General features: G+C 39.9%; 2 protein-coding genes across 2 annotated transcripts; one reads left to right on the forward strand and one right to left on the reverse strand.

Annotated features, from left to right (window-relative positions):
* Positions 1–165: 165 nt before the first annotated feature.
* Positions 166–1,521, reverse strand: LOC128309394 (ADP-ribosylation factor-like protein 3). The gene is made up of 3 exons (XM_053045767.1): positions 1,416–1,521; positions 441–938; positions 166–290 (listed from the first exon to the last, which is right to left on the reverse strand). Exons 1-3 carry the CDS (start codon positions 1,416–1,418, stop codon positions 252–254), a joined length of 540 nt encoding a protein of 179 aa, XP_052901727.1. The 5' UTR covers positions 1,419–1,521; the 3' UTR covers positions 166–251.
* On the forward strand, positions 1,430–2,837 carry LOC128309393 (probable E3 ubiquitin-protein ligase HERC3). Its single transcript, XM_053045766.1, has 3 exons — positions 1,430–1,702; positions 1,775–2,270; positions 2,330–2,837. The coding sequence occupies exons 1-3, from the start codon at positions 1,636–1,638 to the stop codon at positions 2,826–2,828; spliced, it is 1,062 nt and encodes a 353-aa protein (XP_052901726.1). The 5' UTR covers positions 1,430–1,635; the 3' UTR covers positions 2,829–2,837.
* The last annotated feature ends 15,735 nt before the right edge of the window (positions 2,838–18,572 follow it).

Genomic DNA, 18,572 nt, shown 5'->3' on the forward strand with positions numbered 1-18,572 from the left:
TACGCGACGTGGTCACGACCAAAAAAGAAAGGAAACAAAAAAGAAATTTCAAATAAAAAAAATCCAACCTATATTACGATTAGTTTTTTTTCTTCTAGTTTCGTACGTAATTCGATTAAGTAATTGCATTGCATCATTATACGGTTATGCTTTTTATTGCACTTCGGTGTTAAGGCTAGTGTGTTATATGCGGACGGAACATGGTATTAGTGTTGTTTATCGAATGAAATGAGCGCGGTTGGTCGTAGAGCTTATTTTTTTATACTTTTACAAACCCAATCCATTCCCTCCTACATATCAATGATAGCGGCATGGAATGAAAGAAATGTATTCCAATGATTAGTAGAAAAACGTTAGCAAGCTTAGTTAGTTAGTGAGTTAGAGTAAGCAAATATTTGATGCGAAAGTAACAACTGCAGAATAGTATAACAATTACTTACCTTTACTCCTGTGCCTTGCAGTGCAGAACATGCTTGTATTTGCCAGGTACGGTCCATGAGCTTAACCAGCTTCAAACATTCTGCAATTTCGGATGCCTTCAAGGCACCGACCACGTCCTGCTTATTGGCAAACACCAGCAACGGCACAGATTTCAACTTATCGTCCAACAGCAACTCGGTAAGCTCATCGCCAGTTTCTTCCAACCTTTTTTTGTCACTCGAATCGATAACGTATATCAGCACGTCGGTGTTTTCAAAATAGTTCTTCCAATACGGCCGTATCTTGCTCTGCCCGCCAATGTCCCAGACATTCAGCTTGAACCCATCGGACACTACGGATTTGATGTTGAATCCCGCAGTTGGAGTCACTTGTGTTACTTCCTCCGAGGCGAGTTGTTTTAGTAGCGTGGTTTTGCCTGCATTGTCCAATCCGAGCAACAGAATGCGAAGCTCCTTTTCCGGTGCAGATCGTAGCTTTCGTAAAAGAGATAGAAGACCCTGAATATAAAGAGAAGAATTATTATCCATCCAACTGGTAAAATAAGAAGGTAAATTCAAGTTTCAAATGTTGCTTGATAGTCTACTTCATGGTTTGGAATGTTGGTGCCGGAAGATTCTTCGGGCTAATAAATATTCATGCTTTCTTCATAAATGCATATTTCACGAAATATGATTTTTCTGTTGATAGTCTTTTCTAGTTAAGAAAATTTATCTATTGCTTGATTTCTGTATTTTTTGTGCTTGTTTTTTTGTTTTACAATAAGTGAAATAAAAAAAGGAAAATTATGCCTAATTCAAAGGGAATCAATAAACTAACGCAAACACCCAAACCCGCGAGGTCTGTCAAAACAAACTCGGTTTCCCGGGAAACGTACACCAAACACAGTCATTCACAATACCGAACGTAAAAAGAAGGTAATTTTCGATTCAAAAGAAGATTTCGCACTTAGAATTAATTTGTGGATGATCTATTACCATTGAACGGTGTACAGTCGTTACGTGTTGACGAGAAAAATGTGAAGTTTTTCCAAAATTGAGAGTACTGATAGGAGCAGCAAACGGTGCGAGTAGGAAAACAGCAACAACACGAAACACGATCAACTGTCAAAACCGTCATTGGGATCAGCTTTGAACCTTGACATCTAGATGTCGCTTTAGTGCAGGGTTCGTACACCTGGATCGAACAATTCTAAAAATGACCGCTAAACTATGGATAAAAGGAATGAGTCCTGTAGAAGCTGAATCGATTTGTGGTTGGAAAGGTAAGATGCCAGAATACATCAGAGTTACAAAATTAGATTTTGAGACCGAATGTTTTGACATTTTTTTTCCAGAAATTAATTTGTGCCAATTATTGACGGTCAACACACTTGCATCTAGAATACAGATACAATTCGGACAAATATACAGCTTCATTGCGCACGAGAATAAATTGTACGTGTTCTGCGCTTTAATGTCGGTGCGTAGAACCATCAGTTTCGATGCGAACATTGCATGTTTAGCAGCAAACAATAAATACTGTTTAGTGCTGTTGACCACCGGGGAACTGAAGAAGTACGAATGTTTAGCAGATCAATTAGTTGCGGTAAATTTTCTCGGGATCGTCTGCGACAAAACGAAGCCTGTCGATAATATGCAGAGGTCAATCACCCATTTGGCCTGTGGTGAATGCGTTACCGTAGCATGCACATCGGACAATAGCGTATATAATATTCCAAACCACACGATTACCCTGCCGAAACACGAGCGAGTTAGAAAAGTGGTAACTGGATTCGAACATTGCTTACTGCTCACCACGAACGGGGATGTATACAGCTGGGGTGGAGGATTGTAAGTATGATGGGACGTCGTAAAGTTCCGGATGTAATTCTTCAATTTAATCTAAACAGGCGCGGACAACTTGGCAACGGAGAAATAGTTGCCTTCAGCGAGCAGCCGCGTATAGTGGAAGCTTTAGCAGGAGTAAAAGTAATCGACATCGATGCAGAGGGATGGCACTCGGCAGCGGTATCTTCCTTCGGTGATCTGTACACATGGGGCTGGAACAATCAGGGTCAGCTAGGGTTACAGGATTCTCAGCACAACGAACGTGTTGTTTCGCTGCCACAGATCGTATCCTTGCCGGGCGACGAAGAAGTAACAGTGAAAAAAGTGCATTGCGGCATTGGACACACGGTCGTGGAAGTTACTGCTGTCGATGGAAGGCAAAACGTGTTCATAGCGGGTTGGGATTTAGAAAAACGGTTCCACTATAAGCAAGCATCATCTTCAGCAACTTTCCAGGGCTTTCGAAAACTCAACGGACCTAATAATGAAACAGGTGAGATGTTTGGGCTAGGGACCGGAGCAAACCAGGTTTACTTCCTGCAGCGTGTTCAAAACGAATAAAGCCTGCTTCAAAAGGTCTACAAAACGTTACACAATCCTTGACCTGATTCCACTGTGGCTATTAATACGTGCTGCAGAAAGACCGAAAAAAAGGCAAAACTGCGACATACAAGTGCGAGGTGATGCTTCATAAGAGCAGTAATATTTTGAGGAAACAAGTTTTGCTGGTTTCAAGTACGCGAGATCACGCAGGAGGAAGACAACAAAGCGGATAGCCAAAAGCAGGCAAAACGCGGACTCACACATAATCGAGCCGGCATTGAAAGGAAATGCAAGCAGTACGTTGTTCCACCCAAGCAGATCGCGCAGTTTCTGCATGCGTGGAAGGAAGCAACAATCGGGCCAGGATATGGTGTTGCTTGAGGCCGTCCGCTATGTTCAAGGTTTCAGCTGGCCCCAAAATTGTTGAAGAAATGAGGTCACACCGCACCGTCTCCGGTTGGGACGTCCGCATCCGTGCCGTGCAGCATCCTTGCCATGCGAAACAGGCGTACCACACGAAACCGCAGGCTGTTTGCAAAAGTCATGTCTACATGCAGCCCTTTTATGATCAGTGAAACGGAAATTTTTATTTTTGCCCTTTTTTTTGCATTGCGTGCAGTTGCAACGCTTTCGCCGAAATGTATGGCTCGGTAAACAAAAGGGCACTGCGAACAAGCAGCAACTGCTAGCGAAAATGCAGAAGAGAAAAAGAGAGATAAAAAACACACGACCCGTCGATCAGTGGCGTGGAGAACGCAGGAGCAGGAAAGGCCAAACAAAACTGCAAGCAAACCCGAAAGACGCGCTTCTTAAAGCCAGACAGACCGGGTCGAACCCTCGAAAAATTGAGAGTGAAAATAAGATCAAGGCCAGCCAGTTTCTTCCTGCCACAGTTCGCACAACTGGGTTTAATGTGCATGCGCAAATGCAACGCTTGCACTCGCAAGCGCAAGTGAGCAAATGCATTTTTCGTTGCATCGACAGACGTGTGTGTGTGTCCGTAACGATGGACGAGGACGAGGACGAGGACGAGGGCGAGGACGAAGACGAATGACGTCGATGATGATGACCGCAACGATGGCAGTACGCAGTGAGTACATGGTGAGGATGAGTGCTTTTGTCAAAAAAAATGAGTAAAATTATGAGACCGGACCCCGTTTGGGAAGGTCTGGAAGCATGGCCCCGGTCGGAACCGGTTCCGTGCGCACGCTGGATCAGTGTCGACTGCGAGTTGATCTGATTGGACTTTGGCTGGCTTTTCGGGGTTGAATGTGGCCTCGATCTTTTGTTAAACTGGGCGCACTAAGTGTACGCTTCCTCCCGCCCATGCAAAGGGGGAACCGGGCACGATCATTAAATTGTTACGGCCTGTGAGCAGTTTCACTTTTTTCGCTTCCCAATTTGGGGTGGAACAGCAGCAGCAGGGATGTTCGACAGTGTTTTTTTATTTGCGTTTTTTGGGGTAATAATTTTTTGGCAAACTCATTGTGCCGGAGAAATTGCATTTTATTTCGGATCATTTGGAGAGGGAACGACGATGCTTCCGCGATCGGTTGGTAGAACGTGCGTAATTAGTGCAGAACAAATTGAAGAATTTTGGTAGGAACGGTGAAGAACCGTTTCTTTGTTCTTACTACTCGGTTGTCGCATGATGGAGGCAGCCTGAAAAATGTAGAAAAAATAGCAATGCAGTTGGTCGGATATGTGATTAAATAATTAAATTGTTGCATATTTTAATAATATCTTAAACCAAGCCCTGACCAGTGAACGGTGAATGAAAAGTTCAATGAGATGTAAAATGTTATGCAATTATTAAAGCAACAGTTATACCGCCCTGATATGCCGATTATGAAGAAAGCTGCAACTCAACGGCAGGTGCACGATGGAAGAGCAAATTTAGTAATAAGTAAAAAAACACTTTCGAAAGAAATGGCATAAAGATGGGCTTGGTAATTTTTTAAGCAAAATAATAACGGAACTTGAGGAAATTATCATTCTTTTTTGCCGAATAAAAAAATATTTGGTATAAGCTTTTTTATATTGTTATTTCTGATATGGTTTTTTATATGTGGACTAATTGATGGAAGAACTAAAAGTAACCAAATGTTTCCTTCATTTTTGTACCTTGTATTGATCAGATATAAGGAAATGCTACAGCATCTTGCACATCGAATTGAATTGAATTGCAATTTATAAGCTTAAAAATTAGAAATTCGCAGTGTAAAGGAATTTTTTATTTCTTCTATTTTGGTTGGTATTTTTTCTACTTAATGTATAAATTTTTTTTGAATGATACAATAGTTGATAATCTGAGTTTTTGTTCTTTTTTATATACAAGTAGTTAGCACTACTGTTGTGGGTTATTGGTGACACGACGATACTTGGCCAGTTACATCTCTGGCAAGATCAGCAGGACAATACCTGTCACATATGGGACCAATCCTATTATTCCCAGGTGTTATTATTAAAGGTGACCAATATAAGACGTCAGTGGTAAGCGTAAAAATATATAGAATGTGGGCAACTAATCAGCAATCTGGGACTTCAAGTATGGACGACATTCCGTTGGGATTAGAGAAGGCGCTACAGTTACTTCAAATTCTTTGCCAGATGCATTAGGCCGCTGGAACACTCATGATGGCCACTGTCGTCTGGCAATACATTATTAGTTATTAAGTCTGGCAGAGGTATTAACGCCACTTCTCCAGCGTCCAGTTTAATTAACACCTTTCACTTATTCAGCGAACTCGGGATGGCTATAAATTGTATAGTAGAAAAATGTTAGATAATAAGGATAGTTTATAAGGTATACGGCCCGGCCGTTCTTCCATGAATAAAAAAAAAGTTCTAAAGTTTTTAAGTGATAATTATAGTATTGTATATGTTGTTGTATATTTTTTTACGAGACACCGGAGGAGGATTTATCTATCTCAGGACTCCAAGCGATGAAACCAAAGTGGGCCCCTAAGCGTCTCTTAAAATATAAGATATCTAATTTCAGTTTTTGTAGATGAGTTTATGGAACACGAAGAAACATATGTGGCTTAGACCGATTGTCATGTTTTGATTAAATTCTGAAGAAAACTTTAATTATTTTTATTCTATGAAAATCAGAGGTATGATTAATTCTGAACTTTTTTAAGTAACGGAAAAACTGTGCCTCGGCCACATCAACGATTGACATAATCAAAACTATTTTCCATTTTAACGCATGGTAAATGATGTTATTATTTCATTAGCAATATTTCTAGCATTTGTTTTTTCTTATTCTGTAACATATATAAATCAATTATTGATTTGTTCTAAAAGATTTCGATTAAAAAACCATTTGTTCAAATGATGCGTACAATATAAAAGATATTCCTTTGTTTCCGAATCACACTGCTCGTTATGGCCTCTTCGACTCTGATGTTATGCCTTCAATTAACATTTTTATTTTTTAAACTAGCAATCGACAGACTTTGTACAAAATAGAGCAGATATCAAAGAAATACCTGAAGCTACTGGGGGTATATGTTACATTATTCAGTATAATCATATGCATTCAATATAATCCTTAAAATACAACATTCAATATATAAAAGTAATATATTGCATCTGTGTGGCTGATGTGTCATCAACAAGTTATAATTGCAAAACTTCTCCGCAGTACATTAGGAAGAAGTCCAAAATTGCTTCTCGCTGTAAGTTGATAGAATGGTTGTGGAATGCTGAAAATTGCTGCCATGAAGTCAGGATTCTGGTCGGATCTGATGTTCTTTGGAAAATGCTTAAACACACACCACTGTTTTTGAACTCCACTTAGAAGCAACCTTAGTAGGCTATCAGACCGGCCGATATTCCTTTGATTATCTAGATGTGATCAAAACGTTGACTAGATAGGACGCATTTTGCATCGATGTTAATTCACAAGAAATACTTTTGAAAAGATGTTGCGTTTCCTACAAAATTTCCAGCCTTAATATCTGGCATCTGGCCGAGCTCCGTCGAAGCGTCGAAGCGAATATGTTCGATATTGTAGTGCACTGTTGATATTTTTTTTTAAATTCCATTATGACGACCGAGGGCCGTATGATCCCACTGCTGATATAAGCAATAAATAATTTTAAAAACGCTTCGATAAATAACATTAAAATGACATGTTTTCAGAATAAGGATATGAGCTACAACATCCTTTAGGTCGGGGCCCTTCGTATCCACTTACAGGAAGATACGCCCCTGTCTGCGACACAATATTTGAATCATGAATTTACGTAACTGTAACGGTTGTTGGTAAATTATTTCCTCAAAATTTGAACAATCAAGACAATGCCTACCATGGCAGCTTGCTTTCAACTTGGATAATTCTCAAATATTACGAATACATCCAAAATTGTAGCATTTCCTAAACAAGACAATGACTTGATGAACCTGAAGAGTATTAGACCTATTAATTTACTAAGTTGTATAGGAAATTTGTTTGATAAGTTGATAGAAATACGCATTCGTTCTCATACGGATAGTAAGAACATATTACCTGAATATCAATTTGGATTTCAGCCAGCACTCTCAACAACAGATTAGTTAGACAGAAAGTTACAAATACAAAATATATTCCAACGAATAGACTAACTAAAAAATCAAGAGGGTTAGTTATGCTTGGTGGAGAAAATGTTTTCGATACCGTATGGTATGAAGGATTACTAAACAAATTTACGTATTACTGGCAAATTTCATTCATACTTAATCAAATTAACTAAATCTTCTCTCGAAAATAGATAAAATAGCGTATGCTAAACATATATAATTTTTATATGCAGACGATTTTGCTATCTCAACGTTATCAAAATCTCCCAAAACCGAAAACAAATAACGCTTTGAAATCATATAGCAGATATCGTAGAGAGTGGAAGTTGAGAATAAATGGCGTCAAATCAGAGGCCATATTTTTACGAGGTATACATCAATTCGCAGACTACCACAACAAAATTTAAGTATAAACTTTCCAATAATACCCTAGAAAGACTCAGTGAAATATCTTAGCCTAACATTAAATAAAAGACCGTCTAAGATAATGACAAAAACCATCCAGAACCAATTAAAATCATAGAACAATCGTGCATTAAATGTGGCAACATACTAAAATTTCTATACCTTTTTCTGAACCGGAAATCCATTCCAATGAAATAAAATAAGTTTCTTTTATACTCTGCCTGTTTCAGGCCAATGCTCACATACGGTGCATTGATTTTATCACAATTGTGTCAAAACAAATAAAAAATGATGATAAGTCCCACCTCATACCCCAACGCAGGTTTGAGAGAGACGAAATTATCTTTAAGATATTAAAACTCTAATAATCATGTATATAAAATACTAGTCGGTAAGTGGTGGCATCAAGGAACTTTCCAAGGCCCGCGTAGAATTCTATACACTTCCAACAATTAAACTCCCATATACAATTCCCCATTGTCCGTTAAAGAGGTATGCCGAGTACCATTGATTGGGTAATGGTCTACCAGCTTTCGGGACTGTTCCATGCATATGGCCAGGTCTACAGACACCAATAGCGTGTTAGAGACCTACCTTCCGGGGAAGGAGAACGTTCTGAGAGTCGACCTTGCCAGACTGCACAAAAAAAAACGACGGAACCGCTGAATGTCCATCAAATGTCCACTTTAACGCGCGCGTGTCTCAAACTGTGTTGTCTCATACATTTTTATTTTTTCATACAATTAATAATCTTATCATCATCATCTAGATCGTGATGACAACTGCAGTTACACATTACATAGTGACATGGGACATCTACACATATATCACATTACACAGTTTGTTTAACATACAAAGCACACCTACGCTTAAATTCCTGTAAACTACTCGCATTCCTTATTTCATTGGGCAACCTGTTGTACCTTTGAATCCCTTTGAAAAACAAAGAATTTCTGGCACTATGAGATAGTAAGTTCGGAACTCTGGCGTCATCTGCCCTGCGTGTGCAGTACCCATGTACGTCAGATCCCCTCACTATTCTATCTCCTAGATAGCCGGGCAGAAGGCCGTTCAGAAGTCGAAATATAAAAGCCATTGTCTGATACACAATCCTCTGCTCTACTGACATCCATTGCAGGATATTTAGCATTACAGAAGACGATGTACGTCGACCACAACCCAAAATCAACCTCATAATACGATTCTGCAATCGTTGAAGCCTAATAATTTGCCCCTTGTTTCCAAGAAAGAGAATGGACGAGCAGAAATCGAAGTGTGGTGAAATTAATGATTTGTAGAGGTGAACTTTCCCAAAAAAATCGAGATCGTTCGCCAGTCTACTTATCACTCCACACTTCTTAGCCACTTTGCTGATGACCCAGTCTATGTGAGCGTGGAACATCAATTTGTCATCTAAAATAACCCCCAAGTATTTAACTTGCCGGGTTCTCTCGATTCGTTCCGTATCGATAATGATGGATGGAGGGTTGTCCAATCCACCAGTACACATTACCATATAGCTGGTCTTTTTAATGTTTAACGCTAGCTTTTTATGCTTTAGCCAAACATCCAGCGCATTTAAATCGAAATTAATAAGAGACTCTGCTTGTTTGATGTCCTTGTGCGAGATAAACATAACCGTATCGTCAGCAAAAAGATTGATCTCACAAGACTTCAAAACCTGTTTCATGTCATTTATGTACATGATGAACAAAATTGGTCCAAGAACACTTCCTTGCGGAACTCCAAGGGTGTTTTTTATAGCCTCTGATTTAGAGTTTCCAAACAATGTTCGCTGAGTTCTATCTTTTAAATAACTTTCGAACCAATTGAGCTCCCTCCCCACAATACCAAAACGCTTTAATGTTGACAACAATAACGGTCTTGATATTGTCTCAAATGCTCGTTTTAGATCCAAAAACACAGCAATTATCTTATCCTTTTGTTCGATCAACACTTTCCATCTCGCCAGTACAAGATTCAAAGCAGTTTCACACGAGTGACCTTGCCGATATCCTGACTGCTCGCGAATCAATAGCTCATGTCCATTCAGATATTGCACCAATTGCTCCTTGACTACAATTTCTAGAATTTTTTCGAGTATGTGAAGCATGTTGATGGGACGAAAGTCTTCCGCATTAGCAGCACCGTTCACTTTAGGAATAGGTATTACCAATGACTCCTTCCATGTTTTTGGAAAACTACCACTCTCTAGTGATTCATTAATCACTTTGAGAAGGCTATCTCCCATCACATGGAAGCAGTCCTGAATTGTTTTAGAATTCACATTCCCTAGACCTGCCGTTCTAGTCAGGTTGAAACAAATCGTTCTAAGTTCATCTAGTGTGATCTTTTGAAAACTGAATTGGTGCTTTGGCATTTCATTTCTTAACAAAAAGTCAGGGTCACTGACAGAATCAATGTTTTCATTTATTTTTAAAACACTATTTACAAAAAACGAGTTAAATTTGTTACAAATGACGGAATCATCTGATTCAACCACGTCATCAAATCTAACTACAGAAATGCATGATTTGTTCGGTTGTATCATGGTTTTCAGTACTTTCCAAAGCTCCTTACTGTTGCCTTTATGTTTAGATATCTCATTACAAAAGTAATTTCTACGTGTTGTTTTGAGACTCCTACTGTATAAGTTTCTAAGCCTGGTATATTCTGACCAATCGTAACTCAAATTTGTTCTAATAAATTGTTTGTATGCCTTGTCCCTCTGTCGTTTAGCACGTATGAGATCCAGGGTATACCACTTACTAGTCTCTTTCGTTACGATTGTTTTTTCTTCAACCAAGGTGTTCATTGCAATTTCCAATGCGTTCCATAACAAGTCTGCAGCCTCATCCATGTTGGAAGTTTCATGCTGCAGTCCTTGTGACACATTGATGCAAAGAGCATGTTTCGAGTACCTATTCCAGCATTTTACTTTTCGTTGAACTGTTTCACAACGTTCATCGTTTATATTCAAAACAAGTGTTTCATGATCGGTTATTTTCAATAACGGATCAGTAGCAACTTTAATTAAATCCGTGCTACTATAAACGTGATCTATCAATGTTCTGCTCTTTTTTGCAATACGTGTGGCTTCATTGACCTTCTGTTTCATATTTACTGAATCCATTAAGCTTTTCAGTTTAGCGGATTTTTCAATATTCAACCAATCAATATTGAAGTCACCGATGATAACATTAATTTTCCGGAAGTCCAAAAATCTTTCTAACCAGTCTTCCAAAATATCGACAAATCTAGAATCACTTGCACTAGGAGAGTGATATAAAATACCATAATTTCCTACTGTCATACCCCGAGAAACTGCTACACCAAGAAACCAACCCAACCAGCAAAGTTTGCGACAAAATGCGAATTTTTGTATGAACGCAACATGCTCAAAACCATGCTCAAAAACAGTCTCGATAGCAGCAGAATTGAGCATGTCGCCGTGACACGTCGCGTGGGGTTGTATCGTCTCATATCCTGTCTGTTCTCCTCCCTCTCCCATACTTCATACCCAAGGCCTTTCGGATGCATCGAAATGAAACCGCACACACGTACACACGTTAGATTGCACACCCTCTTCCTTTATTCGTACTCACCCGTTGCCTCACAGTAATTCGCAGTATACCGCAGCCGCAGTCAGCTGGTCCCCGCTTCCACGCCTCCTTCCTGCCAGCCGTTGCCGCTTCCTCTGCGCGATCCACACACGATTAGCCGCGCGCGCTTTGCCGCTCTCTTCCTCACGCGGCGCTTACGTCCTTCTTCTCTAACCATGGGATTCCTTGCAATTTCGGCGTCGCTGTTGGCGGTGTGCGTTGTCTATAGAGAGGAAGAAAACGAAAAAAATGCTTTTACTTCACACATCCACTAGTCCACTGATAACATAACACAGTTTGGAGACGAATATTTTTTTTATTTAAGAAGTGTTAACTTACCTATATCCATCGGCATTCGGCTGCTTTCTCCTTCCTCTTCCACCGCTTCATTCAGAGTGCGTTTCTGGATTCGCCGGTAATATTGACCGCATCCTTTGATGTTTGCAGTGAGGAATCCATGGTTATGTTGATTAGCTAAAACAAACCAAAATAAATGAACAAACCAATTCTTTATAACGATTATTACATCTTACCTTTCTGCTTGTTCACTTTTCACTATTTTGCGAAGAACTAAATTGATGAAACCGGTAGCATACACGAATGTGAAGAGAGTGGCACTATGGGGTACTTCGAAGAAAGGTGTCACTAATTTCGACACCCTCCGATAATATGTGCGGGAAAAAATAACTGCAGGATATTAATGATCAAGATGATTAATATAGCTAAACAAATCTTTTTTATCAAAAAAACTAATTTATGAAATAAAATTTAAGTACTCAATTAGAGACATTGTCCACGATTGACTAGCATTATCACAGCAAATTATGAAGAAGCTTCCACCCATAGTGCAACTCTCCGCGGCTGAATTCAATTTCTGGAGCAACAATTTTTTTCATGGGAGCGTTCAGGTGTGGGGTAGGCAGGAGGTGTGTGAATGTGTAGTGTGATCAGTCGAGGGTTTGCACACCGTCGCACGTTCAAAAGTGACGAAGTCCGAGGTGAGCGAGACCAAAGAAAAGCAGGCATATGCAAGAATGCGATGACGATAGCTTGCAACCAAAGACATCGCCCGCGACAACCGAGTTCGTGGAGGCAGTGTCTTTCTCAGGGTTGGAGGAAGGCTTGAAACGGGGGAAAATCGTGCAACTTTCGCGTTTTGTCGCAAACTTTGCTCGTTGGGAATTACCTTCCAATGATTCATTGCAAATCATTTTAAGTACAATATCGTTCCTAGCATAGACAGCAACTCCTCCTGTGTGACGTGACTGTGACAAACACGACACCACCCTGTAACCCTTAACATGAAATTGTAGGTATGCTTCTTCCTCGGTCACATGAGTTTCAGAGATTAAGACCAACAATGGTTGGACTCTTTCTACTGTCTCACGAAACATAGCATAGTTAGATGGAAGTCCGGCAACATTGAAATATAAAATCTCTCTGTATCGTCCTAACTCCATCCCTCCCTGCTATTGAGTCAGTTGCATCCTTCTTTCAATCTGCTTTTTAAACAGGGGACAATTGGAACTGTTGGCCGCGTGTTCTACTTCTAATTTAGAGTTTTTGGTAGCATTGGCCAACACACAATTTACACATTTGAGGGTGGACGATTTGCAGTCCGACGTTCTGTGCTCGCCACAACATTTAGAACACGCTTCCTTATTTTTACAATCGGTGCTCTTATGGTTGTATTGACCACATCGGAAGCAACGCAAAACATGAATGGTCCGGGATATTTGACAACGATCAAATCCAACATTGATTTTATCTAATTTAGCCAGGTCGTTATAACTTTCATTATCGATTTCCAAAATCGCATTATATTTTTGATACTTAAATATCTTATTTTCAAAAAACCCGAGAACCTTAACCTGTTGCCAGGAAATTCCCTCATTTTGGGATTTCAAAAGATCTACCAAATTCTCATATTTTTCACTCATTCCAATAATTTTTACTCGTGCTAAAGGCAAAGATGTAGAATACCCATCTCCCAAAATTTTTCTACATCTTTCCTAATGTCATCAAAGTCACCCTGAGCAGGACATTGAACATAAACTTGACCGTCCTTACCATTGCGGAATTCAGATACTTGCTGTTTCCTCGGATCCAATTTAGCGCGTAGATCAGCTCTTGTTTTCTCACAAGATTGAGCTACTTTAGGGACAATAACCAGAGTTTTGCTTTCTTTTGTTATTTTTTTAATCTTGGGTTCCTTCGCAAAGTCCTTTTTCTTAATTTCGGGTGTTGATTTAACAAAACCCTCGTCAAATCTACTAATAATAGTTTGAACATTATTGTCCCCACTATTCGTCCTTTTTCTTTTTTTTGCAACCGTAGCCCAAGTTTCGTTCAGCACTGCAAAACAAATTAAAAGTGACTCAAAATAAAATTTGAAAAATAACCGTAAACAAACCTATAGGCTATAACATAAGGTTACTTCATGTTGAACCATTTGGACAAGTTAGAAGAATAAATTGTCAGTATGAGCCTAAAATACTATAATAATTGCTTAGCAAGCGAAAAACCAATATTACCTCCAGTGGAGGATCAATCCCCTTGGAGGCCCAGGGCGGAATTATAGTTGGGGCTTCTAATTTTAAAAACGATGCAGAAGAGAAAGAGGACATTGAGGGGAATTGAAATGAGACAAGGCGAAAGTGCGCCAACTTCGAGAAGCTGCACGTGGTGGAATTTACAGCTACAGCATCCAAAGAGCACTTTGCCATCGAATTGGTTCGCTCGCTGTGCTTCCGGGATATTCGCCATGCAACACTCAGTTATACTTCTTCGATCTAGACTTAACTTTACAAAACACTCAAGCACCAGTAGTTGGTGGTGGACTTAATCGATATTGTCTGTCCTGCAGCGAGTATTTATCACACGCAATCTCCTAACATGAGTGTTCAGTCATACGTATGAACGCATGAACTGTTCGCGATGAACTGCGCCTTTGCCTCCTTTCACGTAAACCAGGTATTGACCAGTTCCGGAACAACACACCGACTGCAGGTGAGATGGGTCATGTGTGTTTGTGACGATATCACCGGTAGCACGGAATATACACGGGATATTGTGCTGCAACATCGTGCTACAGGATCCTTAAGGCCAGTGTATGAGACCATCCAGATGATGCGTCCACTACAGTACCCGATCCTGTTTCCACGGGGTGAAGCCGGTTGAACTCATGTTATGTTTAAGATACGTCGCCGAGGAAGACAGCCGAGACCAACGAGCACGGGGACAAACACAGATAGTGGTGACGTCATCAATGAGAATGATCCCCAGATGGAGCCGAATGCAGAGGAAAATTCATCCAATCAAATTACTCCACGTAAATATGCCGCGTATATATTGCATATCCTGGCGGGAGATTGCTCATTCTCTGATGCATTGTGAGGGGTAATCACCTGTCATACATTTTGCAATACAGAATGAGCGAGGTACTAAATTGTGAATTTCGATTTTTTTTGTTTATTTACTATTTAGTGGAATGTTTACCATTGTGTATCCCATTAAACAAACAACGCAAATTTTATATAATAATAATAATTTGTGTTATGCATAGTCGGTTAGATTTGCATAGCTTTCAGCATTTGAACACTAAAATGCTAGGTCAAGTTTTTGTGTTGAAAGACTACCTCCATGATCATTCACTCACGTCGATGTTTTAGGCGATGAACAAAAATTAACGGTTGATTTCTGCGGTGAGCTTCTAATTACTGAACTATTTCAACAATTGATTAAGTTTTATAGCATTCTTTGATCCATTAGGTGCAGAGCCACGAGAGTTGACAAAATACTGAAAAATTTTTCCAATGACCAAATCAACTGGTCAACTGTGAAAACCACTATAACATAGCCGCGCAAATAATTGTTTTCAGATTTACGATACCAGGAGAGCATGTTTTTCAAGTGGTGACATCTTCCACGGGTCTCCACTCACCTCCCACGAGCCACCACCCCCCAATCATCCGCCATCTTGTGCGCCATCTTGGCCACCATCTTGTCCGCCATCTTGTCCGCCATCTTGTCCACCATCTTGTCCGCCATCTTGTCCGCCATCTTGTCCGTCATGTTGGCCGCCATCTTGGCCGCCATCTTGGCCACCATCTTGTAGCGGGAAGGGGGGGAGGGGGATGGAAGATGTCACCTCTTGAAAAGCATGCTCTCCTGGTATCGGAAATCTGAAAACAACTGGTTTGTATGAAAAGTTAGTGTATAAACATTGCATACCTTACGCCGGAAAGTTGGTTGCCTAGTTAGTGTATAAACATTGCATACCTTACGGCGCTACCGGGAGCTACCTCTTCCGTGGATGCTCTCCTGGTACTATACATTCGAAAACTGGTAGTTTTCGAAGAAATTTTGCTCCACCAACGGGAAAGTTAGTGTTTAAACATTGCATAACTTTCGGCGGTTTTCGAGTAAAATTGCTGCAAAATTTTACTCGACGAACGGGAAAGTTAGTGTTTAAAAATTGCATACCTTTCGGCGTTTTTCGACCAAAATTGCTGTACAAGGTGCTACCTCTTCCGTGGATGCTTTCCTGGTATCGGAAATCTGAAAACAGCTGGTTTTGTATGGCATTTCGTACCAGTCGATGGAAAGTTTGTGCGAGAGAGATGAGAGATACTTCCCATTTCATCCATCCCACTTGCATTGGCGATCTCAAGTGTTTGATAGTATGCAATAGCAATAATGATGGGCAAATTTGTCCCAAGCTGCAGATGTCACCTCTGGAAAAACATGCTCTCCTGGTATCGTAAATCTGAAAACAATTGTGTGCGCGGCTATGGTATAGTGGTTTTCACAGTTGACCAGTTGATCTGGTCATTGGACAAATTTGTCAACTCTCGTGGCCCTGCACATATTAATGTGAATTCCGATCGTTCACTTGATTTTCGCGTATTAAGTTTGATGCTCCAATTTTAGGTCGGTTTTCCGTGCGTCAAGAAACCCAAGAATTTCTGGGCCGATCTCGTCGGTCATTGTGAAGACATTTGCGATCATTTCGTCACATTTACACTTGCACATTTACATCAGTATGAAACATACTACGTGCTCCTCATGCACAATTTGATAGTCAGTAGCAAATTATAGGTTTACAACACCACAAAGCACTCACTAATGTTTCTCAAACATACTGAGTTTTCAATGCAAAAAAAAACGAGACCGCTTTCAGCACGCACGACAATGTTTTAGCAAGACTACTATGATAGGTTCTTCACTGGACACATCGTTTTTATATCAATGCATACTAGATTTCTTCAAGTATCTTTTTTCGTGCTCTTTTTTTAATTTAGAGCAACGATTTCGCGGCGATGATCTTAAACCGTATGGATTTAGAATTGGAAATTTTAGAACAATTTCAGTCTAACAACGATGCAAATGTTACCGAGATTACAACAATGTAGTTTGAACAGTATTCTACAAGAGGATATGATGAAGTGTTTGGACAGTTTGGGTGGACATAAGCTGGACCTACAATCCAGCTTCGATTAAGTAATAATCAAGAAAGACAGAAATGGTATTCCAAGAACCATGAGGTATGAAATATCAAGCGGAAAAGAGAGTTCTAATGATTGCAATATGATTTCATTCTATGACAATGCTAGCTATGTCGTAGTACACTGACAGATTGTGTCGGTTATAACATCATTACCGGCTTGCAAACTTGCAGAAATTGTGACAATCGAAATACTAAACACAATACTCCACCACAATACTGTTTCGAAACACGTAGGCTGGACATTTTCACGGTTCAATCGGGGAGAGAAAACAATACCAAACCACGAGAATCGCAATGGCAATTGCTGGCGAATATTGCGGTAGTGAAAATAAGCATGGTTTCTATTCTAGCATCTAACGGTAGGATCATTTACGAACAGATGAAAAAATCCCGTTCAAGAAATAGAATACATGAATAGGTTGAAGTAAAAGGGCATATAAGGGTTCACGGGGCGGCCAGATGGTGTATTGGTAGCGCAGTCGGTCTGCACAAGACAGGACCACGGAAAAATTCCATTTGGACCACCAAACCTCCGTACGCAGCATTGACTATCCTACGGGTAAATAAAGTAAAAAAAATATAAATGGTAGGCTTCAACATCCTAAAGATGTCGTGCCGATAAAGAAGAAGGAGTTTGAATACACTGCATACTTCTCTTGCGTAGCCGTGTAACCGGGCCGATATAGCTAATCAAATAAAAACAAATTATCTAACCAAGGATATATAAAATCTAAGGATATTTTCGATCAATTTTCTACCTTTTAAATTAGATTTTGTGCTATAAATTAACTCTGCTGCTAAATTTCCAAAAATCGCACAATCGGCACAAGTTGTTTGGGGCCCCCAACACCGCGAGGCCCTAGGCGACCGCCTACTCCGCCTACCGTATGATCCGCCGCTGATTACGGCAACTAGCACACTAGCCTTGTCAGCATAGTACAGGCAGTCCCCGAGATACGCGGATCCTCTTATACGCGGATTCGGAGATACGCGGTTTTTGGAAATTTGACAGCTGAGCTAGTTTATAGCACAAAATTTAAGCAAAATGGTGAAAAATTGGTAAACCTTTCTAAAAATCGCCAGATCCGTTGCATAAATCAAATGCAGAGAAGGAAGTCGACTCTGTGACTTTGAGGTATAACCGAAATTGCACCAGGATTCGACTTACGCGGAAATTCGAGTTACGCGGATTTTTCCCGGGTTATAGCGGTCCGCTTTAATAGCGTATCTCGGGGACTGCCTGTATTTAACTGTTTTAGTTCTATAGATAGGTTTAAGTCTAGGTCTTCTTTTCTTTTCTTTCTAGTTACGGAAGAAAAAAAGAAGAGTTTATATTTAAAAGAGAGTTTAAATGTCGAATTCGTTAGCTGCTTTTTAGGTAAAGTAGTTAAAAAGAGAATCAAGAATAAATACGAAACGATGGACTACGGTAGAATGCAATATAGTTATGCAACTAATACTAATTAGTGAATGCATTAATATAATCAGTATAATTAATGTATTAGTGTAAACTTAGGTCTTTGGTGTAACTTAGTATTGTTAATACTAAGGATAAGGTAAGGATTAAAAAAGATCAGTCGATCTTCACACCTCGAGGAGATAACAAATGTGAAATTTTAATTTATATATATATTATCTTTGTTCACTGTAACTCGTTGAATCATTTCCAATACACCCCAC

Source organism: Anopheles moucheti, chromosome 2 (genome assembly GCF_943734755.1).
Source record: "Anopheles moucheti chromosome 2, idAnoMoucSN_F20_07, whole genome shotgun sequence".
Lineage (NCBI taxonomy): Eukaryota > Metazoa > Arthropoda > Insecta > Diptera > Culicidae > Anopheles > Anopheles moucheti.

Bases quoted from the DNA above. Each gene is read 5' to 3' on its own strand.
- LOC128309394 (XM_053045767.1), bottom strand. The intron at 291-440 runs GTAAGTAATTGT...ATTGATATGTAG, and splicing joins TGCAAGGCACAGGAGTAAAG to GAGGGAATGGATTGGGTTTG.
- LOC128309393 (XM_053045766.1), top strand. From the start codon at position 1,636: ATGACCGCTAAACTATGGATAAAAGGAATGAGTCCTGTAGAAGCTGAA. The intron at 1,703-1,774 runs GTAAGATGCCAG...TTTTTTTTCCAG, and splicing joins ATCGATTTGTGGTTGGAAAG to AAATTAATTTGTGCCAATTA. The intron at 2,271-2,329 runs GTAAGTATGATG...TAATCTAAACAG, and splicing joins TACAGCTGGGGTGGAGGATT to GCGCGGACAACTTGGCAACG.